Source organism: Tachysurus vachellii, chromosome 1 (assembly GCF_030014155.1).
Source record: "Tachysurus vachellii isolate PV-2020 chromosome 1, HZAU_Pvac_v1, whole genome shotgun sequence".
Taxonomy (NCBI): domain Eukaryota; kingdom Metazoa; phylum Chordata; class Actinopteri; order Siluriformes; family Bagridae; genus Tachysurus; species Tachysurus vachellii.
The window spans coordinates 31351311-31376475 of record NC_083460.1 but is presented as its reverse complement, the minus strand read 5'-3'; the positions used below and the strand labels follow the sequence as shown (position 1 = coordinate 31376475).

The following is a 25165-nucleotide window of genomic DNA, read 5'->3' as shown; positions in this document are numbered from 1 at the left end:
TAACGGTGCCAATACTTATTATTTCATTCAGTTAAAAAGAAGCAAAGCTTCACTATGGCCAAACCTCCATGTATTGCTGTGTCCTGTTTAGGGATCCAGCATAGTGAAGAGGAAACCATTTGGGATTTGTTCCCATTAGAAGATAATAGATTTTACTCTGATCCCGGGAAAGAAATGCAAGATCAAAATCAATAGGAATGTGAAATTTTAATTATGTATTTCTTAATTAAAACACCAAGTTAAATTGAGTAACTTTGATTGATTGACTTCGAATAACATTAAGTTTATGTTAATGTTTTAAACTCTTAAATCTGCCAGAAAAAATAGGAGTTTTAAGACAAGGGAGAAACAGACACACTACACAGTTCTACGATAGATGTTTGTGCTTGCAGTGCAGTGACTCTAGTTAGAGGAGCCATTAATCAGGACTTCTGCACTGTTTTAGCTCCACACACACGTCACTGCTCAGCTTACAAACTGCCCGGGTAAGAAGGGGAAACCAGATTTAGCCCCAGTGTGGAAGGACTGTAAGTAATTTGCTGAGTTGAGGCATGGCTTCCAGTGGAAAAGCTCTAGCATTCACACCAAATGCAGGTCTCTAATACGCTTCAGACTTCACTTCCTGTTTCTTATTCAAGCCGTGTGCGTACTCCAGAGCTGTTTTGGCCACGCCCCTTCTCCCTTTATACTGTTACATTTGCAGATTGAAGTGAGAACTGTTTATGTAAGTATAGTAACTCACCTGAGCTAAATTTGTCGTTGCAGCTTCAGTAGACATGAAGCAGATGCTCTCTCTGAAACTATCCCGAGAAACCGAGAGTTCTGTAAAAGTTCGACGCTCCATCAGTCCTCATCAGCAGCCTCAGCTTGCTCCACCTCCAAATACAGGTGAGATCAACAACATTGGTATTGATTATATTTAATATTGTCAGCATGGTACCTACCTGCACCTGGCAGATTGTTCAGAAGGGTTTCTTTTTAAACACAAATTTATGAATTGTAAAATTAGAACATGTAGTGACAAGTGGCATGTCATTTCCTGAAATATTGTTTTGGGTTTTAGGGCCTTTTTACACCTGGTCACTTCATGTGTTTTCTCTGATCCGATAGCTATCTGATTTGTTAAAACTGTTCCATTTACATTAGGCCACATAAATGAGTCTTGGCGAATCGGATATCAATCCGATCTTTCTACTCCCGCCCAAAATGCAAATATATTTTACCTCATTTCCGGGGTAATTGAAGCTTTTGTTGGACAATTTCATCGCTCCAAAGAGCAATAAGTGCCTGTGTGGCGTCCATGTTATTTGTTTCTGGCACGATGCACGACTCGTGAGTCACCTGCAAGTGATGTACTTCCGTTTGGGAGGAGTATAGCGCTGACGCATGTGGCTTGAATTTCGGAGGGCATTAAGACCTGGTTTTCTACGATCGGATAGCTATCTGATCACAGAAAACGCATGAAGTGACCAGGTGTAAAAAGCCCCTTAGAGAAAAAGTGGAGCCTGATGTAATAGCATAACTGAGATCAGGAACGAACTTTCACCGACGTTCCACAACATTGTTTGTTTATTTATTTATATATTCACAAGTGTAAGTATAAATGAATGATTACATAGAACGGTGTCGTATAAGAGGAATAAAACACTGTCATCCTGTTGAAGGAAATATTCAGCTTTGCTGTGGTGACAGTAACTCATCACACCGGCAGGATTAGTTTCCTTATCTAAAGTAGACAGAATAAAGATCAATATACCAGCATTACTTAGCTTCATTAATGCAGAAGTCTATAGATGTTCCCTAATTGTGTGTCTGTCTCTGTGTGTGTCTCTCCCTCTCTCTCTCTCTCTCTCACTGCAGATCCCCCTGTCATTGGAGAGAAATACACCTCAGAGCCTCTGAAAGTACAGAACCAGAGCCTCCTACAGTCCTACCCTCTCGCGGATGACAAAGAAAAGGAGGACGTCATCTTTTTCTGAGTGTCTCGTTGCATGCTGGGATGTGTCACACGCCTCAGTCGATGCTGGGATGTGCCGGACAGAGCATCACAAGAACAGAGATTTTTTTACCTTTTTAGTTCCCTGGAGGAAAGAATCTTACACCTTGTAATTCCCTTTTTAATAATGACAATAGAAGTACAAGATAAAAGAAGAGGATAAAGAAGTTTTTAATGGGAGAAATGAAATCTCAGAGGAACATGTGGAACAATCCGTGAGGGTACATGTGAAGGAGAATGAAGTGACCCAAATGAAAGGAAGGACATGAGATTAAATGAAGGGTGTATGAACAGGAGTGAGCTGTGTGTACATTTACCTCTAAACCTTATTTCTAGAAAAACTGTCACAGAATGATTTGTGGTGTGCGTCACAGAAACAAAAGGAAAAAAGCACAAATGTTCGGTTGTATGAGTCCTGTTTTGTTTGTGAAGGAAGCTTTTTATCACACTACTACCACCTCATTTCACTGTTAGGCAGAAAACGAAGCAGAACATTTAGTGCTCAGCTTATTAGATTCTATAAGATATCCAGTGAAATCCTGCCATGTTAATACCCTGAAGATTTTCCTAAAATCAGATAATATGTATTAATTACTTATTAGTAATTTTTAGGGATGCATCGAGCTATAAACAATTCTTAAATCCTGGATTGATATTTTGAAATTTTTATTTTATTTTTTTTTTAGATCCGATCTGCTGCTGCTCTTGTGCGATGAGTTAAAAATGTCTTAAAGCCAGCTATCAGTCTCAAATGTAATAGCAGGAAAAGCTTCAAGGATCAAGTCTCTTCACAACTAGATTTATTAATGTTTAAGTTAGAATGTGACAATAGAAACATAAAACACACAAAATATCATGATTTTCAGAGCTGTGCGTAATGAAAATGTGTGAGCTAAACTAACTTTATAAAGATGCTCCATATTAAGTACTACTGAATGGATTTTAACATGGTGCCAGGAACATGATTCTTAGCTTCAGGGCAAGTTACGTTTGTCAGAGTCATCTTCTGTTTCTCTCAGTGCCAAACAGATCAAACAAGCAAAGATCAAACTTCTGCCTCTCTGTGCTTGAATGATGTCTCCACTGAGAGTGAGCTCATTAAACACACAACACATGCATGCTGACGAGTGCAGAAAAAGACTCTGAAGTGTGTGAAACGTGTATGTGTGTGCTGTGTATGCACACTGTTCTTATTTACCATGTACACTGAATCTTTTTGGCACTTCTTTTATTAATATTTCCTTTTCCAGCTACTGTTAGATCAAACAGAAAACTCAAGTTCACTAAGCTGATTTCTTTCTTTTTTTTTAAAAAAAAAATGTATTTATTTTAATTTGAGACACACAGCATCATGACCCGAGTCAGATCAGCTTGGATAGAGAGATACAAAACAGGAAACAAAACAGAAACCCAGTGAAAGAGTGAAGATAACAGACACTGATAATTTAATATTATGTCGGATTGCGTTATTTCCTGTTTGGGTTTTTTCTTTTTAAATTTCTTACACCATTGTGATAAAGAGCATGTTATCCACTAATACAGACTCAGCACAGGGTTCTAATCGATTTAACACTTTAAATATATGTAAAAATACTGGCCTTTTAAATCAGCAACAGTTTTCAAACGTGGACCATTAAATACAATGTTAAAAAAACAAAACAATTAAAACTACACAAATTAGCAAACCGGTGCCAATTTGAACAAAGTAAAAGCGATTGGTTACCACATTACTGCTACCGTTTCCGTGCTCTTTACATCACTCTTTACATCACTCTTTACATCACTCTTTACATCACTCTTTACTCTGCAGTTTCAATGTAATTTAATTGCTACTAAAAAATATTTTGTTGTTTTAACTGCACATTTGAGAATCATACGCGGTTGCCATGGTTACCCTCCAACAGGCTTACACAGATTGGAAACCTTGATTTGGAATTGATCTAGTTTAAATAACAGGAACTGTTAGCCAATCAGAAGTGAGTATTTTATGGCTTGTGAAAATGAGTTGTTAAAGACTGTCCTGTTGTTACTTTGGTTGCAGAACTGATTTTGACCTCCTCACTGTTTAAAAGCAAACAAAAATCCAGCACCTGTTAGCCAATCAGAAGTGAGTGTTTTTGTGGTCATAGTACAAGATGCTAAGTTAATGTGTTGATCATTTATATGCCTGTATTTGTTTTTTTTACACACTCGTTCGTGTGAATCTGGGACTCCCCTGTGATCAGAGAACACACTCTGGAAGGATTTGTGTATATTTGCTGTTTGTACTGCAGAGTGCAGGGTCTCTGTGCAGGAGCCCGAAGTTTTATTGTGTATATATTGTACATACGATGTAGATTTGATGCTATGAAGACTTATAAGACAACAAACTTTAGCGCACATTTTTTGGAGTAAGGGAATGTCAAATTTAAATGCTGTAATTCTTCTTAGCCTGTCAATCATTTTTCTTTCTCCTTCGCCTTATTCAGAGCTCATCCCTTAGTGAGGAACCAAAGATTCACTCCAAGATTCTAACAGCACCTTTGCATCATTTCCTGTAACACTGTAACAATAATCTCTATCTCTCTTTCTCTCTCTCTCTCTCTCTCTCGCTCCCCCCTCTCTCTTTTTCTCTCTCTCCCCTCCCCTCTATCTCACATGATCACTGTGATAGTCTTAAGATGAGTTGTGATGTTTCATTGTATTCTGAGATGGTTTATTCAGCCATGTCTTTTTCCGTGTGGTACTGTGCTCTGTTGAAGCATATTTTCCTGTAATTTGTAACAAAAGAAAAAAAATTTGTCATTGCCAATTACACTAGTCACTTTTAGTATGGAGCTTGAGGAGTGTGAATGTGGCGTTTTGTGTGCTTGTATTTCTGCAGATGTTTTAATGAGGTTTGTAGCACGCAGGAGCACTGTGATTATTTTATACTTTTTAAATTTTACTCACAAAAAGAAATCTAGCTGTAAGACACAAAAATTCTTAGATGTTTCCATTTTAGTAATAAAACATCTGATGGTACACGTGTCTGTTTTATTCTCCCTTTTATTTCTTTTTTTATTACATTGGAATTATTACTTAATAATTCATTATGCTTTATGATGTCCATCAAAGTATGTTACTGGATTTGTGTGAAAGCAGAAAAAATTGCATACGGTTTGAGTCTGTAATAAGAAACGACCTCATGGAATTTTTTCTGTGATTAAGTTGCTACACAAGGGTCTCCTATAGGAAAAAAAACTATGCTGAATGAGAAGAAAATGGGATGTAGAATGGTTAAAATATCTGGCTAAAATGTGGGGAAAGAAGGATAAAAGGCCAAAAAATGGATTAAGATAATTGAACTGGAGTTTGTTTATTTTATTTTATTGTTTATTTTAATGTCGTGCCTGCAGCAAGACCATTGAAGGGCGAGTAGAGAATAAACAATAGCAGATATCTATTTTACAAAAATATATATAATACATTTAGGCTTAGTACTAGAATGAAATACTAAAATGGGATGAGCTTGTACTTTTTTTAATGTTTCAATTTCCTTTTAGCATAAAGCATAAAAGTATAAAATCAGATTTAAAGAGTGTTTGTTTTCATCTCACAATGGTTAGAGGATTAAACTTTGGTGACCTCTACCATGACCTTTGGAGCAGTTTCAGTTCCCTCAAGGTATCATATTGTGGGAAACATGGAAATACTTCTGAACCTCCCACAGACATGAGTACTCTGTGTTCTTTTTGTCTGTCTTTGTCTTTGCCTGTCCACTGACCGGACCTGTCTAAGCCATTCTGATGCACTACTGATGGTTGGATTCTGCTCACTGCATGGACCCGTATGGACAGCCTCGAGACACATGGGACTGCTGTGGGTAGAATCAACCGGAGAACATGAAGGTGGCTTCGAATTAGTGTCTCTAAGTATCGCTGATGTTCATTCTTATAAGTTGCTCAGAAGCTCCTCATTACACTATTATAATCTCCCTGTCCAATGTCACCCAGAGTACAATAAGTTCCTGTTCATGCTCTCAAGGTTCTTCATAGTATTTTCTTCTGGTGTTTTTCATAACCACCTATGGCTTGCTTAACAGAGATAAATATTAATTTTTACATTAAACTTAATGTTTTATTCAGAATTGAGCTATACAAATAATATTTAATTGACGGTTCATTGAAATTGTGAGTGTGTGAGAGTGTGTATGAGTGTGTGAGTGTGCCTGAGTGTGCGTGAGTGTGGGTATTGTGTCTCCAGCATCAGCAAGAATGATAGTAGGTCTGCTGTATAAGCACAGTTTATAGACAGGTGGAATATGTATGATGATATGATAAGGAGCTGCACACAAACACAACACTAGTGAATTGTTCTTATCAGTAATGTGCTCATGAGAACGTGCAGCTCACGTTTTCTCCTGCGGAAGACTAAAAAAAGTTCTCACGAATCAGCATGATTACATGAAAAGCTGTGGCTTTGTTTTTGTCTTATCTTTGGAAAAGAAAGAAGCTCTGAAGACAGGAACTAACCTGTTTGACACACAGACCTCAACACTAAATGTTACTGTAATGGATTAAAATGGACATTTATTAATAAATAGCATATAAAATGAGTTTTAGTGATATATCTATAGTCAGGATTGTAATATTTGGGCAAAGGTGAATAATTCAGCGTTGTATTGTTATATATTGGATTTTTGGCTTTAATTTGAGGGAATTTACATCCAGATTAAATGTAGCAATTAAAGCAAATTTTGAAAATATCACAAAAATGTACAAAGCAATGCACATCTGGAGCAACATCCTGTAGACAGATGAGATGAGGACAGATCTACTTGTACCAAAATGATGGAAGAGAAGGGAAAGGAGGAAGAAACTGCTTAAGATGTGAAGCATGTCACTTCCTCTAATGGTGTGGGTTTGTGGCTGATAATGAAACTGCTTCCTCTCAGTTTCTTGACTGATGCAGAAGGATGAACTGTGAAGTGTTCAGAAATTTCTTCCCTTTATCTGCAGCCAAATGCGTCAGCTCATTGTCACAGTGCAAATGGGCAGTGAACTGAAGCAAACCAAGACTTTTTTTTAAGGAAAAGACATTGGGCAGAAAAGACAGTTGAAGTAAATGTATAAAAGAACATCACCAGAGAGAGTGTGTGTGTGTGTGTGTGTGTGTGTGTGTGTGTGTGTGTGTGTGTGTATACATATAATATAAAAATATAAAATATAAAACCCTTTAAAAATGTCATTCCAGCCTCAAAGATTTCCCTTTGTTCTTATATTATTATTGAATTTTATCTGCATGTCTGTACTGCAGCTCTCTGGCCACTGCTCTTTGTGTGTTTCTATAATGAGGAGCAGAATTTCCTGTACAAGGCAGGAGTAATATGTATTCCACATCACATTGTATGGAAACAAACTTGTCTATAAAGCCAGAGAAAGCCTTTCATTCGTTAATGTTCATTATTATTCCTCTTCCCATGGGTTAGATGTTTTCATTGCTCTTCCTGTGGTTTGTTGATAAACTCTTTTTTCCCTTTAACTACGAGCTGATGCTGTTTTTCTGCAAAGTTCAGAGAAAATCTGTTTTAGGAAGCTGTAATCAGAAAAAGGCTCATTTTTACGTTCCAAATTAAAAGATTGGATTTAACCCTAAATGTGATTATTGTTATATTTTCTTGTTTCTATTTAGGAGAAAGCAATTTAAAAAAAACATAATGGGGTTGTTAGAAAGATGTCATCATGATTGTTAGAAGATTTTGAGCATACAAACTTTACATATTCTCAGCCAAATAAATGCACAATTAAACATTCATTATTCTATTTTATAAACCATTATAAACACTGTAGTTAATAATATTTTCATGTTTTTTATATTGTCCACTGCAGCTGAGAATGTTGCATGAGGAAGTGTACACATATTAAAATTTATATTAGTTGATGAATCTTTGTGAATCAATATACTTTATGCTGCTCCTGCTGGGCTCTTGATTAAGGCCCTTAACCCTTAAATCTCATCTCACTGTAGAAATGTGCAAAACGTTTTACTTTTATTTTTTATTTATTTATTCATTCATCTTCTACCACTTATCCGATCTACCTCAGGTCACGGGGAGCCTGTGCCTATCTCAGGCGTCATTGGGCATCAAGGCAGGATACACCCTGAACGGAGTGCCAAACCATCGCAGGGCACACACACACTCATTCACACACACAATCACACACTACGGACAATTTTCCAGAGATGCCAATCAACCTACCATGCATGTCTTTGGACCGGGGGAGGAAACCGGAGTACCCGGAGGAAACCCCCGAGGCACAGGGAGAACATGCAAACTTCACACACACACAAGGTGGATGTGGGACTCGAACCCCGACCCTGGAGGTGTGAGGCGAACGTGCTAACCACTAAGCCACCGTGCCCCCCTATTTATTTATTGCATTTCTTTATTTGCTTGTTTGATTAATAAAGAGGTAAAAGCATAGAGGCAAGATCATTCTTATAATTTACATGTAATTTATTTGTTAATAAAAAGAAATAAGGTGATGCAAATATAAAATTTTTTATTTATTGTGTATTTGTTAGTTTATATATTTAAAGGAAAAAATATAAAAGCACAAACATAACTGTACTGTTTAACTATTTATGTATTATATTTTTTAAAATCTAAAACATCACTCAAGCATTGAATTTGGATCATTCCAGAGATCTTTAGGGAATCTTTGAAGGCCAGTCTTTGAGGCATGCTGCACCCTGTCTACTAATTTTTCACGTTTTTTTCACCAGAGTTGCTTTAATTAGAGCCAAACCCAACACACCCATCCTGCTTCATTAACGTCTGCCATCACTTCATTTCCTCTCAGCCAGCCATGCTTCAACTCACTTCCTCATGCCGATAACTCCTACTCACCCTGAAAGAACTGCAGTTATGTGAAATGGGAAGGGAATTTTTTGTGTGCATTGTGTTTTCAAAGATGGAAATCTCGTGTGGAATGAGTGTGAGTAAGATCACTGGCATGTGACCACGTGGAATCTACATTTTTTCCATTTCTCTCAGTGGAAAACAATCCACTGCCTAAAACAGCATCTTAAATATTTATCCTTAAATAATGAGGTTTAGAATAATGTCAGGGTGACTCAGGGGAAGTGCAACACACACACACACACACACATGGTGGTCAAATGATGTAATCTGAATGTAGATTAGTATTCTTTGTTCAAACAAACATCAAAGCCCCAAAGAAAACCAGAACAAAGTGAATGTAATATCAGTGGAAGACAAATGACACATCAGCCATAAAATCATCTGTCTATCTACAAATTAATACTGTAATAGATGTAAATCTGTGCCTCAAGTTTTATAAATTATTTGCTGATTTCTGATTATTTTAGATATGATTTCTGATTATTTTAATATCTTAATATTTCAAGTTTCTAGTAGCCTGATGTGATCAGTAGAAGTTACTACTGTACATCTAGCAAGCTGATCTGGTTAACTACAATCTACATATTTACTAAATAAAATGACATTTATCGGATGTATTTTCTATACTACCAATTGTCATGTGTCAAAATTTGAAGACACTTTAAATCACTTTGCTACTAATTACTGTATGAAACATCTTTTTATATGATAGGTAAACTTCTACAAAGAGAATTGTTTTTATGAATATAAATTTAGCAAAGTTCAATAACATATTTATATTTACAATAGCTCATTTATATGAGACTCTTCAGCTCCTCTGAGGTAATCAGAGAGGAAATCAGAGACTGCTGATTGCTAGTCTTGGAATAGAAAGTTTAGACTAAATTCTGCACCACATTATCAGTACGTCGCATTTTCAAAGTAGAAAAAACACCTTGAGTAACGACTGAGTTCCAGATGTCAGTGTCCTCATATCAGATTCTACAATATCCCCATAGCAAGTCTTCTAGGCCATCTGTGATCCTGGAGAAATGGCCTGTGTGACACAACAGTGGCTATTTTCCCCCAGATTCCTCCAGACACACTGATCGCTTTGTTTGGAAAACCACTGTGTGTAAATCAGCTCCTGTGTACACATTCCTCAGGTGGAACCACACACTTCTCTACAAATAGAGAAGATGGAGGCGGCCGATGTGGGGAGCCTTTAGGACAGAATGTCCGCATTTTAATGCTGTGATACAGATGTAGAGAAATTGGGCCTGATTTAGAGTGTGTCAGATCCAGAGAATTGTCATGTGTGATTGATTATATTCTGCTTCAGGACAGTGTGCAAAGACACAAACACAAAGAGGAGTCACTGGGGAAGAGGAATAAAACGCTTCAGAATTTGCTGTTACAGAAAAATCTAAAACCACTGTGGTAACAGTAGCTCAGCTTTATCGCATCATCCTGTCACAGATTATTTTCCTATAACAGCACATCACAGTGATTTATTCTTTAAAATACAAGTTATTGTGCCTGGCTTTGCTACAAAGCTTCTTTATTTTGTTTACTTATCATTTATTCTCAGTACTCAGTGCATTTTACCCATCATGCCTAGCCACTATATTGAGTATTGAGTAGCTAAAAGATTGTATTTTTGCCTTTGACAAAAGAAGTACTTGTTGAAATTGTTCTCGGGGCTAGACTGGGAAGCTGTCGCGAGGATGCTATGGACTTTAACAGGCAACATGACGGCACATGACACTGCTGCCACACTGGGAGCCAAGGTTGTGAGAGACGACTTCCGTGTGTGTTTATAAAAGAAATGACAATCTTGTAGAAGATGTTTGTAAGTAAAGTATGTAGGTGTGTGGAACACACTGTAGTCTTATTATATCCAACATGAACACACAATTCTTAGAGTTTCTCCAACTTTTGTATAAAAATCTTTCAGATTAAAATAATGATTTTTAATAATACATCATCCACAATGTTGTTTATTTCTGAATTCCGATTGGTCAGAGGTTGGTGATTCATTTCTTTAGGCTCTTACAGATGTGCTGAAAATCAGAGTTTTATATTAATGTGCACTTTCTAATACTGTATTGTTTCTATAGCAGCAGCTCATACACTGGGACTTGTACAGCAGAGTCTTCAGTGTCAGCACTTTGGAATATTCAGAGGTAAAGCTGTAACTTTATTACTATTATTTGTTGACAGGTGAGATTGCAGTTATGATGGTACCCACCTGCAGCTGTAGAGAGGAATACATCAAGTGTCATTTATACCACAGTGCTGTTGAATTCTTGATTCTGATTGGTCAAAGGTTGTTTTTGTTTATAACAGCAGTCATTATCGTTTCTGCAGTAACTAGTGTTGTAAAATCTACTTTTAGGAGAAATTTAGCACTTATGCAGTGAGTCTCTATTGTCAGTGCTTTGTAACAGTCAGGTAAAAGCTGTAACTTTAGGTTTTCTGACAGCTTTAGGACAGAAAATTTTATTCTTTGCAGTTTCTTGGTAACATGACAAACTGTGTTTTTTGGCCATACTGTATAAACCCAGAGAAAAAGAGAGGCTGGTGAAGGCACAGATTTATAGCTGCTAAACAGATGTAACTAAAGGGGATATAATGTGTTATGTGTCGTCTAATATTGTTAAGTCTTTGCAAACCGTTGTGGTATTAGATGCTCTTCAGAACATGCTGTTACAGAAGAATAATCAACCAAGCTGTGAGCCAGTGGTTGATGATTTTATAGCAGTATGATACAGTGTTATTACTTAGAAAGTACTGAATAAATAATAAAGACATAGATCTTAATTCACGGTGCTGAGCTATCATTTACTTTTTCTTTTCTATTCTTTTCTTTCACTTTTTTCTCCTTATACATCCTTGACAGGGAAGAAAGGAGAGGAGGTTAATCCGCTATAATTTAGGACTTTGTGTTATGTTGCAGAGGCAGTGGACTAATTTCCAACTCACTGCCTCTTTTCTGCAATCAGACACGAACCTCCTCCTCCTCCTCCTCCGCCTCGTTGTCCTCCTCTTGTCTTTTTGTCTCTTTTCTGCTTTTTGCCAGGCTTCAAACAGCTATTTATGCGTGCCGCTGTAATTGTGTCACTGGCAGAATCTGCTTGATTTCTTTTCCGTTTTTCATTTTGCATGACAATAGAGCTTTTCAGCAGCTGCCTCTTTCAACAGACACGCACGCAGACACACACACACGCACACACACACACACACACACACAAGGAAGGAATATGTTTCATCTCATGCCTGCTTACATACCGTGTGTGTATTAGAGACTCTATTTGTAAAGTTTTGGCCCAAAGTGAATAAAGTCATTGATGTTGATGTAATTGATTTTATTCCAATTTACTTTATATCCAAACTGCAAAGCCTTTTCTCTGAAATTAAAATATATATATATGTAATAAAATAAATTTACCCCAAAACTGGCCACAAATATTTTACTGTGCAGCTGTTCTTGAATTTCAATTCTGCATAAATTTCAGAATCTTCTTACTCACAGTAAAGTTACAATAAATAAAATAATAAACCGTCCAAATATAAAGAAATATTTTCAAATGCAGCCTCTTTCAGTTCTTGCTCCAACGGTCAGTGTTGTTTGTCCCATGAGAGAGCACCCAGCTGTTTATGGGCGGGTTTTCCATCTGGTGTCTCTCCTAACCTTTTCATCCTCCTCCTCCTAAGTGGTCTTTACACACACACACACACACACACACACACACACACACACACACACTTGCTCCTCATGAGACTTGTGCTGGGCATTAGGCCAACCACTCTGTTGCTGTGACTCTAAAGATTATGTGATGTTTATAAAACTGCTCGAATTCAATCTGTACAATCTTTTGGATTTAATTTCAGTTGTCGTAAATCTAACTGACATTTATTTTTTTAATCCTGGACACCTCCTGTTTTTTTAAGGACATGTTCATCATCTCGCTGAGTGATTTAAAAGGCATGCAGCACACCTTCAGCCCTGAAGCTATGAATGTGTCAAGCTCACTGCACCTGGCAGGAGTCTTCACTTCCCCTGTAGGCACATGACCAGCAGGGCTGTGTTAATGACTGAACAGCAAACTTTATACAACAGAGCTTTTGAATTCTCAGTTCTGATTGGTCAGAAGGTACTGATTACTGAGGTACTGAGTTTATATATAAATAACTATAAATAACAGGTTTAGATTAAACTAAATTGTTTCATTGATGTTCCATAACATTACATTTAACCATAAATAGTACCATGTCTCCTTTACTAAGTGAGAACTATAATCCTTGGCCAATTTCAAGAATTGTCTTGTTATTGGAAAATAATAATCTTCAGTGTGGTAAAAGTAACCCTGCATCATCACACCACCCAATTATTCATTATGTTTCATTTATAAGCTCTCTGCTGTTCAAATGCTATAAATCTGTAAATATAGGTATCTCTTTATCCATGGCCATTTTCCTTTATTAACACATCCATTATTATTCATCTTTACACCTTTGTGTATGGTCGTTTAAATCTGAGTTTACCTGTCCTTTTCATAGCGCTCTAGTTCTAGCAGTTCTAGGCTTTTAGCCTAGAGATGTTCTTTTATAACACAAAATTGCACTCCTGAAGCACTTGTTGAGTCAGATGTGTTAAAGTAGGGAGTGTTAAAGCCCAGAGTCAGTGAGTCACCACAACACGATGTGATGGACACCTGAAGGAATCTGACAATTCATGTCTATGTCTCTCTCTCTCTCTCTCTCTCTCTCTCTCTCTCTCACACACACACACACACACACATACACACACATATGAAATAAAAAAGAAAAGAATGTTTATTATTTTATATTGCCAAAGATGTCTCTTTACTGAGAAACGAGCTGAAACAAGTAACATTTAGGAACATACAGTACAGATACACAGTGCAGATAAGGGCTGAGCGATATGGCAAATAAATCTGATCACAATATTTATTAAGGATCATAATTTGTTTTGGTTACAGTGTTCTTACAAAACAGTAGAACTACATAAATAATGAAGTGTTCACATTGTAGAATGTTTGTCTTTTTAGTTTTATTGCTATAAAAATAGTAAAGCCTTCATTTATTAAATGTTAGCTTTTCAGTAGCTTATGTTTACTTGCTAAACTGGTGGCTATAAGCAATAATGATGTTATATGGTCATATCGCCCAGCTGTAGTGAGAATTAATGAATATTTCTTAAATGACAGATGGGTGAAAATCGTTCATTCTATCTGACAGTGTTAAACAAGTAGCATAAAAATTAAACATTAAAAAGCTACATTAACACAGAAGCTCTACATAAAATATAGGCTATATCTGATATAGTACAATAATGAACAAATAATGCTACAACAATGAACAACTGACAAAAAAATAACATTAAAGTAGTAGTTTTTCTATGATTAAGTTATCAAACACAAATGTTTAATATTTATATTAAAAGTAGTCTGAAAGTCTTTTGATCATGAAATAACTAAATCCCCCTCGAGATGGTGTGAAGATCTATCATATGATACATCGAACTCCTCCAACACATAACATTAAGCAATATGTTAGATATATCACAGCTAGGATTATTAAACATGTATTTGTTGTGTATCCAGGCATTTATATCTCCCTTCATAACAACAAGAAAGAGCCGCACAGGGTGAGGCAGGTTTAATACATCACTCATTTCCTCATCCAGCTGATGCTGGTTTGTCATTTAAACCCAGAGCTGAGCCGCAGCTTCCTCATCCTCATAACCACTTTGTTCTTTCAGACTAAACCTTCCAAAACCATGTAACACAGTGTTTTTCTTTTCATTTTAACGTTAAATTCTCAGACCGAAACCAAAACAGTCCTTCAAAATGAAAGTAGCTGAAAAACAGAAGGAATAAAAGTGTGTTTGATGTGTGTGCAGAGCTCCCGGTCTTTCAGATTTCATTTAGACTTAAATAACCTTGAGTTATCTCCTCAATGCCAAACTCTATACTTTCCCTTCTGAATTGGCAAGTGCTCCTTTCGTGTACCTATCTTTTATTCCTCAGCAGGCATCCGTCTGTCTTTCTTCTTTTCATTCTTTCTTTCTTTCTTTTTCACTATTTTCTTGCCCCCACCTCCTGCATTCCTTGGCCACCGAGAGGACACATTCCCCTGCATTCCTCATGACACTGGACATCTAGAGAGACAAAAAAGAGAGAAGGGGGGGTGAGAAAGAGAGAGAGGTTGGTTAGGTAAGTCATGAACTCTGAAAAGCTGTCACATTCCTATAAAAATCTAATTGGACATAGCCAATCAGGTCACAATTCCTTCAAGCTCCTCACACCCCTTTCTGTATAATGAACATTTCAGCGCAAAAGTTTTTTTTTTGTAATGTAAAGAAAGGTTTATTAATATTTAACATTTCTGAAAGGGGTCTCCAGTGTCAGTGCAGTGTCAGAGGTAAAGCTGTAACTTTAAGGTCTCCAATGTCTTCATGACATTGTCTTCATGACTAACTTTGTTTATAGGTGTTCCACAACATTAAATGTAACCAAAAATGGATAAAAACTAACATATACATTGTATTGGTATCTGCAAACTGCTGTGGTCTAAAAGGAATAAAACACAGGGACATGTAACAGGGAACAGTAACTCTATTTCATCACGCCGCCCTATTGTTGTTGTTTTTTTCCCAATAAAAAAAACACTGAGTATTTTTCTCATTTCAGATGTATCTAAGCTAATATTTCAGATAATTTACTTTCAGCTATATTTAAATACAAATATATTGTTATTAACGTATTTTCCACGTCATTACATCTTAAAGATTATACTGTTTTCTAATTACACTGCATGTATGCTAAATTGATTTCTAAGCTTTTTGGCATTTGTTATTCTAATACTTGAAGTGCTATTTAAAAACAGCGTTAATCAAATCAGTTGAGTCTATCTGCATATTCAGCAGTCACGCAGCCCAGACAGCCACAACTCCAGCGGCTTCACGTGGCACCAGCGGGAAACACTTAACTGCTCAAATGAGGCTTCATTAGCTGAGCTGTCAGGACCAGAGGCTATAATAAACCTAGAAGCTTCTAGAAGCCTGATCCCATTGCTAATGCCGCACCGTGTCATTATCTGTCTGCTTGTAAACAAGGGTTCAGACACAGCGTTAGTGCAAAAGCCACAGAAATCTTTGGTGTTTGTGATAAAATTTCACACACACACACACACACACACACACACACACACACACGTTTGAGATGAATATTTGTACATGTGGAAAAATAAAACTGAGTTTGTCCATTAAAAAACTACTCTGTTATTAAAACATTCCATCATAGAGACACAGTTAATAAAGCATTAAAGATACTTCAGTGTTCGATGCTTAGGAGTGTGCCTTTCTGTTGTAAAAATACTGCACTGATTTATAGAAGAGTTAAAGCTAATAACAATTCAGCACATAATGTATATATAGCATGTTGTACATGTTACATAGATTTGAATCTAACATCCAATAATTGTTCGTTTTTTTCTTTTGTAGTTTTTGTCAAATTAATAACAATTATCAAATCTCTGAAACCTAATGTATTACATTCTTTACTGCATGTGAAATATGGACTGACACACAGAGGCCACACCTCCTTCACTGAGTGCGACACACAGAGGCCACACCTCCTTCACTGAGTGCGACACACAGAGGCCACACCTCCTTCACTGAGTGTGACACACAGGCCACACCTCCTTCACTGAGTGTGACACACAGGCCACACCTCCTTCACTGAGTGCGACACACAGAGGCCACACCTCCTTCACTGAGTGTGACACACAGGCCACACCTCCTTCACTGAGTGTGACACACAGGCCACACCTCCTTCACTGAGTGTGACACACAGGCCACACCTCCTTCACTGAGTGTGACACACAGAGGCCACACCTCCTTCACTGAGTGTGACACACAGGCCACACCTCCTTCACTGAGTGTGACACACAGAGGCCACACCTCCTTCACTGAGTGTGACACACAGGCCACACCTCCTTCACTGAGTGTGACACACAGAGGCCACACCTCCTTCACTGAGTGTGACACACAGAGGCCACACCTCCTTCACTGAGTGTGACACACAGGCCACACCTCCTTCACTGAGTGTGACACACAGAGGCCACACCTCCTTCACTGAGTGTGACACACAGAGGCCACACCTCCTTCACTGAGTGTGACACACAGGCCACACCTCCTTCACTGAGTGTGACACACAGAGGCCACACCTCCTTCACTGAGTGTGACACACAGAGGCCACACCTCCTTCACTGAGTGTGACACACAGAGGCCACACCTCCTTCACTGAGTGTGACACACAGAGGCCACACCTCCTTCACTGAGTGTGACACACAGAGGCCACACCTCCTTCAATGAGTGTGACACACAGAGGCCACACCTCCTTCACTGAGTGTCACACACAGAGGCCACACCTCCTTCACAGAGTGTGACACACAAAGGCCACACCTCCTTCAATGAGTGTGACACACAGAGGCCACACCTCCTTCACTGAGTGTCACACACAGAGGCCACACCTCCTTCACAGAGTGTGACACACAAAGGCCACACCTCCTTCACTGAGTGTGACACAGAGGCCACACCTCCTTCACTGTCACACACAGAGGCCACACCTCCTTCACTGAGTGTCACACACAGAGGCCACACCTCCTTCACAGAGTGTGACACACAAAGGCCACACCTCCACTTAGTGTCACACACATGCCCCTTTTCCACCGAGGCAGTTCGAGTGCTGGTTCGGAGCCAGAGCCTAATTTAGAACCAGTTCTTTCTTTTTTTCGACACCCAAAGCACCGGCTCTGAACCAGGAAAAGTGGCTCTTAAGTAGCACCAAAACCTTTCTGGTCTAGACTTAAGAACCGCTTGTGTCAGGGGCTGTGGGCGGGGCTATTGTTAGCGCATTTGATAATGTAGCTTAAGTATACTAATGTTTAATACTTTTTTACTTTAAGCACACATTATAGTAGGTAGCTACAAGCTAAGGCTACCTTTTTTCTGTGTTAATGAAAAATAACGCTATGTACTTTCTCGATTAACATCTCCGTTTATACAAATTACATGAAGCTGCACGTACACGTTGGATTCGCCGCGTTTGGATGCTAATGTAGGTTCACAAAGCCATGAGCAGTAACAGTAAAGCAACATCCGCCATTGTTGATGTGTTTGTGTTTGCCGCTGCTGCGCTAAAGTTGCTGGGACACGTGACGCGTATACAGTGACGTCAGACTCGGCTCTGTGATGGCTCTTTAGCCAGTGGAAAGGCAAACCGGTTCTTAGAAGGTTTACCAGTGGAACCAACTTTGAACCAGCACCAGTGCTAGCTCTGAACCAGCACTCGGTTCTTTTTGGTGGAAAAGGGGCAACAGAGGCCACAACTCCTTCACAGTGTGACAGAGGCCACACCACCTTCACAGTGTGACACACAGAGGTCACACCTCCTTCACAGTGTGACATACAGAGGCCACACCTCCTTGACAGTGTGAAACAAAGACGCCACACCGCCTTCACTTAGTGTGACACACAGAGGCCACACCTCCTTCACAGTGTGACATACAGAGGCCACACCTCCTTCACAGTGTGACATACAGAGGCCACACCTCCTTCATTGAGACAGACACAGAGAGGCCACGCCTCCTTTACTGGAACTAACACATAAAGGCAAATTGAGGCCACACCTCCTTTATTGTGACTGACACACAGAGGCCACACCTCTTCCACTGGAACAGATCAACACAAGTCCTTTTGTATATTTAAATATTTTGACAGAATTATTATTATTTTTAAATATTTTCATGCTATAACTACGTTAGCACTTTACTAATTAAAGTTCAGAGCATTTTATTGAGCTGTTCTAAAGGAGCTGTGGAGTACTATTTAAGTTTCCATGAACTTCTTTACACATGTTCAGATTATTTTAAGCGGTTCAACTCGACACACACCAAGTGTCTTAATTTAAGATGCAATTTGGAATGAAACACAGCCACTGTGAGAGTAAACCAGTGTGTGTGTGTGTGTGTGTGTGTGTGTGTGTGTGTGTGTGTGTGTGTGTGTGTGTGTGTTCATTTTTCCGCTTGCAACCCAACGTACAACCTTTGGCCTGATTTACAACAGAAAACCAGAGATTCCGGTTGCTCATGTCGTACCCGTGAGCAAGGCTTCCTGATACTGAGTGTGTGTGGAGCACTAGCATCATGAGTTTTGCTAGCTCAGCTTTAAGCATTTAGTCATAACCCACATGACAATGTAAAGCTTTAGTTTCACTGAAATTAGCAGGCTGGTCCAATTTCACAAGAAGTTAGAGTTATTTACACAACAATAATTCAGCTGAGTGACTAGCTCTACTCAAACAGCCAATTGCTATCTTGATCACTAGCCCCTTTTTTATTCTTTAGCTTGTTTTGCTGATTATCATAAAATGTGGATTTTAATTTTACAAAATAATATTCACCTAATAGTAACTAGATTGCTAAACTAAACTTCTTGAATTTGGTTTAACTCATAACACTATTTTTAAATATTAAAAAAACACAGCATGTGCTATGTGGTTTTTCTTTTTAGTAAAACAGACATAGTTAATATTTTATTACTATTATTATAATAATTGGCTAATATTTTATCACAGCTGAGAGAGAGATGGCTTTAACCTCCATATATTTTAAACTTTATTTATAGTTTTCTTATACTGACTTTCAGGTGGGACCACCTTAATGTTGGAAGTTCAAATGCCTCCCAACAATAAACCTTCACAGACTTTTTTTTTTATTAAAATGATGTATTGTGATGTATTGGATAATCAATTATCAGCACAAGTTTATACACTAAAATGATATATGATGTAAATGAGATGCGAGAGATTTCATTGTTGACAGCAGACTTTTGCCCTGTCACACCTCTCAGGTCTCAAGGGACACGAGGGTGTGGAGTGTGGTCTCCTGCATCAATAAACTCAATAACCATCACGTAACGGCTGTCAGGCTGCTCATTTGGGCCATGCTGAACACATCTGCTCCCCAACACACACAAGCCATGCTGCTTCATAATGAGCAGGTGTAATTACAGCATGCAAGTGCGCTCACCCATCCATCACTGTCAAAGAGCTGCTTCATGAATTTGCATTAGCTTGGACAATCCTGTTTAAAGTGTCAGGAAACCTGGGTCGTCCTTACTGAGCTAAAACAACGGCTGTGAAAAGCCAGTCACAGACAAAAGAGGATCCTCTTGGGTCGAGTCGTCAGCCATTTTAATGTACGAGTTATTCAATTCACTATATTTGTAAAGGTCTATTTATGCAAAATTCTTCATTTACAAGAAGGTCTGAAAGTGTGACTAATATAACTGAACATTAACGAGAGTTACCTTTAAATGTTTAACAATTAAAGATTTTCTTATGGCTCTAAATGAAAGCAATAAGCCATGAGAGCCCGATTGTGTTTTTCAGGCATGTTGTGAAGCAATAAACAATTTGCAATAAACACGCAATTTAGTTTGTTAACGGGGAGCTTTGGTTGCTAAGCAACATAATGGCTTAAGATTTGGGTATTTTGAGTACAGAACTGACCCCCTAGGGTCTGTTCACATTTTGGATTATACAGTGGCTTTGAACAAGATTCCTGAAAGGATTTTTTTTCTCTGACCTCCTGTCCACATTTTGCAGAAATTCATTTATTTTAATGTAAGCATGTGTGTGTGAATTCTGTCGCTGACTGTTTCCCAGTCATAACCCTATCGTTTATTTATTTTTATATAAATAACATTTTGTTTTTGTTTGTCAAACAAGCTTCTTATCTGACTGTTCACTCTCTTGTGCCTATATGAATGTAAAAACATTTTGCTCATATGAGTTTCTTCTGGGGTTCTGAGAAATCATAGTCCTGATACACACCTCTGGTCTCAACCAAATTAACCTTTATGGCAACCTTTTAAATAAAAAATAAAAAATCTGACATAAAAAGAAGATTGTATACATAATTGATTATATCCTTAATGTAATTGTATGGATAATGTGTAATTATGATTAATTGTAGCAGGTGAGTTTTTATGACTGGTAGCCAAAAGGGTGACGGTGTCATTTTTCTGGCTGAAGCATGACGGGAGTAAAATATTTATGCAAATCTGCTTGTGCTTTAGCCTCAGCCTCAGGACACTGTGCATGTGTGTGTGTGCACGTGTGCGTGCGTGTGTGTGTGTGCCCAGTATGTGCACAGATGTGAGAATAAAAGCCCTCTTTGAGTTGTCTTTCTCAAGTGGCTTTAAAAAAAAAACACATTAATAAAACATAAGTACTGAGTAAGTGCTGCAAGCAGGACAGCAGCTGAAATGAGCCATGTGACCTTTGACCTGGTTCAGGTGTGTCACATAAACAGAAGGCTTCTTTTAATGCTGCTTTTCCTGGCACTGATTTCTTTTCCAGTGTAATAGTTAAAGCAACCATCGTATGGTAGCTAACAACATTAGAGAATTATTTAACAAATATATGCATCGACATTACAACACAACTAGCATGTTATCTGATATTGCACTGTATTATACAGTACAGAAATGTGTGATCACATAAAATCACTGGCATAAGAATAATTATGGTATTTAATATGAAAGTAGGCAACAAATAGTTTTTTAATTCAATAAATATAATATCTATTTTTTAGAATATAAATCTAAAAAAATAAAAACAGCAATACTTACGTATAATGTATACTTACAGCAAGTTAGCCTAGCAGTAGAGAATTGAACGTATATATAACTGGCATATGTTTGAAACTAAATTTATTACAAACATTTTTGAATAAACTTCAATTATGCTAGGAATGCTTCACACTTCACAGACAATTCACTGGCCATTGGGTCGTTTTTACTCTAACTGGCTGATGCATGTATGTAGATACACGTTTAAGAAACGTGTTCCATAAAACAGGTATTGCATTTCCAGCTAAGATGAACTGACCTGTTTACTCTCATAGGAGAGTATTTTAGTATTTTCCCCTCAGGCTGAGAGCTTTGACAGCAGCAGGTATTTTTAGTTTGGAGCTTCTGGCCGGGGTAAAATATAGTTTTTTCCTCCCTCAGCCTGCGTGCCTTTCTCCTCTGGCATTACAGAATAAGTATGATGTGCAAAAAATCAACACCAAATTAGCAGGCTTTAAAGCAACAGCACAATAAAAATGCGAGCTGCAGGCTTGTGGATTCATGACCCTTCAGCACATCTCCACCCTGTCCATCTGTTTACAGCTGAGGGACAAAAGACAGAGTGAGGGCTCACTATGAAGTGTGTGAATACTTTAGAAAGGCAGTTTCAAAAGCTAAAAAAGTGGACAATTTCGTAGACTTCACTATTGAGGTTTTTCTACAATAAGAACATCTGTTTTGTGGCAATGTAGCATTACCAAATGTTAGCTTGAATCCTTTCCCAGAATTAGCTCACAAAAAACACCAAGGACAACCATCCATCCTTCAGACTGGCAGGTTTTAACATTGAATGATGTACAAGCACCTGTTTTTATCATACTACTTCAGTTTGAAGTACCATAAAGCAGTAAACAAAGTATGTTCCATTTGGTGCTGAGTACAAGTACAATTCAAAATAAAGACCATATCTGGCAATGTGGGTAAATCTTTGGACATTCTTGTGAATCCTCTTTCTAAGTACATGCTTCTAAATGTTAGAAAAAGACAGTGTGTGTGCACCTTCACAAAAAAACAAAACAAAACCCTAAAAAGCTATTTTTGTTTATAATAGGGCAACAATCAGCTGTTTTTTCTACCATGTTTGTGAGGTTTTGACGGTGAACAAACAGCTGTTTTTGGTCGTATTACAGTTTTGACGCCTTCTTGTTAACTGGCCCTGATTTAGAGTGTCTTACACAGAAGCAGTAAGTAGTACTTTTGGTCAGCTTTATTTACATGTAAAAATGAGACACTGTTGGCAAAATGGCTGAAGTATTCTGACTTTCTCTTGAATCCTCTTTCTGAGTACAATCCCATTTAGACAACTAGGAATACTAGGAAATGATAAGTTTCTGTGTGAAATTCAGTGGTTATTTTCATTTGTAGTATAATTTTCCATAATTTACATTTCCGGTTAACAATCAAATATTTAGTGCTTCTTGTTAAGAGAACCCCATATTGTTCATCCAGTCTATACTGTACATGCTATCAGAACATCTACAGGCTTGATTTTTAATAAGGATCACCAAAACCTAAAGTACAACTGTGCTAAAGAAATATAATGGACAGAGTTAGCCAACATCATTATTTTCCATGTAACATGTTTGGCTTGTTACTAGCTTTATTCTCAGATAAGCAAAGTACTATACCAGGAAGTTTAATTGCCAAGTGTGACGCAATTTCACTTGCATCAACAACAATGTCTTAGAAGTGCATCCGGTGTGAACTGGCCTTTACACAGAAGCTCAAGGTTTGTTTACACATGCACATACAATTTTTATCTATACCTTGACAGAGTAAAGACTGAGATCTTTGACAATGGAGCTGATGCATTCTGACATCCTCTTCCCCAAAATGATCCCACCTTTAATATTACTGATACCACAAAAAGACAACTAGCCTCCTTTCTAACACATTTGTTTGTGAAAAAAAATCTAGAGATGTTTTAAGTCAAAATAAGATTAATATTAACACAACAAAGCATGTGTTTACATTGAAAGTCCTGATCTGGCACCATGGTTGATGATTTCAAACACTCTCCAAGTATTTGATGATTTCTGAATCCTCTTCCAAGTAAACATGCTAATTCTAGCTGTTTGAATTTCAAAGCCGAACCGGCAGCTGTTTTCATTCGTTCTGTGATTTCAATGTCTTCCTATTCTAACACAACCTTATTTTGAGCTTTTTTCACAGAAGCAAAGCTTGTTCGGGTTTCTTTACACTTCCTAGTAAGTGAGCAAGTTTGTTTAAGATGTTTGTAAATGTAAATATGATACTTATTATATGGTGAGATCCCCAACTGAAAAACTTGTTCTGTCAAATATGGCTTTTCTGTTGACCGTATTTTCAAATTTATTTCTTGATTTAAAATGTAATAAGATAAACTAAGTGAGGACCTGAGCTTTACTCAGTAAGCGAGGACCTGAGCTTTACGCTGCTTTAACTGATTGAAGTCTCTGCTCTATAATTAGCCCTGTTTAATTCATTCAGGTGCTATTAACTTAGTTCTCTTCTATATTTGACACCCATCAGCACTCATTAGGGTTAGAAATCTTTAATTATCCAGCATTTTTTCTACACATGATTTTTTTTTTTTATCAAGCCACATCTGATCTTTTATCCCCAAAAAAACAGCAATTCATAGAACAGGTTGGGAACTTGTATTTTAGTTTTATATTATTACTGTTTTTTATTATTAGATTTTTCTGTGAGCTCGTACTTACCATCTGGTTGTGACATTCAGGATGGCAGGTATCTCCAGGTGCTCACAAACGCAGTGGGAATGAGAGAATATGGCACACTAGTCACACTGTCCCAGGAGTCAGAAGAGGGGTCGTAACAGTCCAGCGTTTTACACCTCTGAGCTCCACAATACCCTCCAACCACGTAGAGTCGGTTGCCTGAGGCTACAGCATGGCAGCTGATCCTTTTGGCTGTGACGTCCACAAATTTAGTCCACTGGTATGTTTCACTGTTGAACCTATATGCTGAGCCTGCCGAGAACTCTGTATCTCCTCCAATGACCACAATGTGATTGCCGACGGCTGCCGCCGCCGTGTAACGCCAAAGCTGAGGACATGCTGCAGGCACCGTCCACCTGTTCTCACAGGGGTCAAAACATTGCACTTTGGGGAACTTGTCCCTATTCACACTAGTTCCACCAAATGCAAAGAGCTTGTTTTTGGTTCCTACGACAGCAGCATTGCTCACACCTTCCCGAAGAGGTGCAACTAGAGTCCATTTGTTAGATTGTGGGTTGTACTGTTCCACCTGTTTGAGTGAGACTGACGGAGAGGCAGGAAACGAGCCTGACAGAGAAGTGTGGCCTCCTACAACATACAGGACATGGTCCAATTCAGCTGAGCCATGTCCAAATCTGGCCACAAGCATCGGTGCTGCCTTGGACCATTCGTCATGTAAGGTATCGTAGACCCAGACATCTTTGGAAGCACCATTTTCAGAACCTCTGCCTCCTGTGACATAAACCTTACAGCCAATAGCACAGGCACTGCACTCTTTTCGAGGACTTGGAAGGTCGGTTTTGGGCATGATCTCCTTTGTTTGGTGGTCTATCATGTACACTTTGTCGCACATAAAG

The 25165-nt window shown here is 38.2% G+C and overlaps 2 protein-coding genes across 6 annotated transcripts in view; one reads left to right on the top strand and one right to left on the bottom strand.

Moving 5' to 3' along the window:
• Nucleotides 1-4999, top strand: part of arhgef18b (rho/rac guanine nucleotide exchange factor (GEF) 18b) — a 54323-nt gene extending 49324 nt beyond the window's left edge. For all 5 annotated transcript variants that reach the window (XM_060883241.1, XM_060883224.1, XM_060883233.1 and 2 more), the window contains 2 exons: nucleotides 766-888; nucleotides 1861-4999. In XM_060883241.1, the coding sequence (XP_060739224.1) occupies nucleotides 766-888; nucleotides 1861-1979 (242 nt within the window). In that variant the 3' untranslated portion in view covers nucleotides 1980-4999. The remainder of the gene's footprint in view (nucleotides 1-765; nucleotides 889-1860) is intronic.
• An 8678-nt stretch (nucleotides 5000-13677) lies between these two features.
• The window catches only part of enc3 (ectodermal-neural cortex 3), a 14267-nt gene continuing 2779 nt past the window's right edge, over nucleotides 13678-25165 (bottom strand). Inside the window, exons 2-3 of the mRNA XM_060883206.1 lie at nucleotides 24291-25165; nucleotides 13678-15048 (exon numbers count right to left, since the gene is read on the bottom strand). The exon at nucleotides 24291-25165 is cut by the window's right edge and continues 924 nt beyond it. Of these exons, the coding sequence (XP_060739189.1) occupies nucleotides 24307-25165 (859 nt within the window). The 3' untranslated portion in view covers nucleotides 13678-15048; nucleotides 24291-24306. The remainder of the gene's footprint in view (nucleotides 15049-24290) is intronic.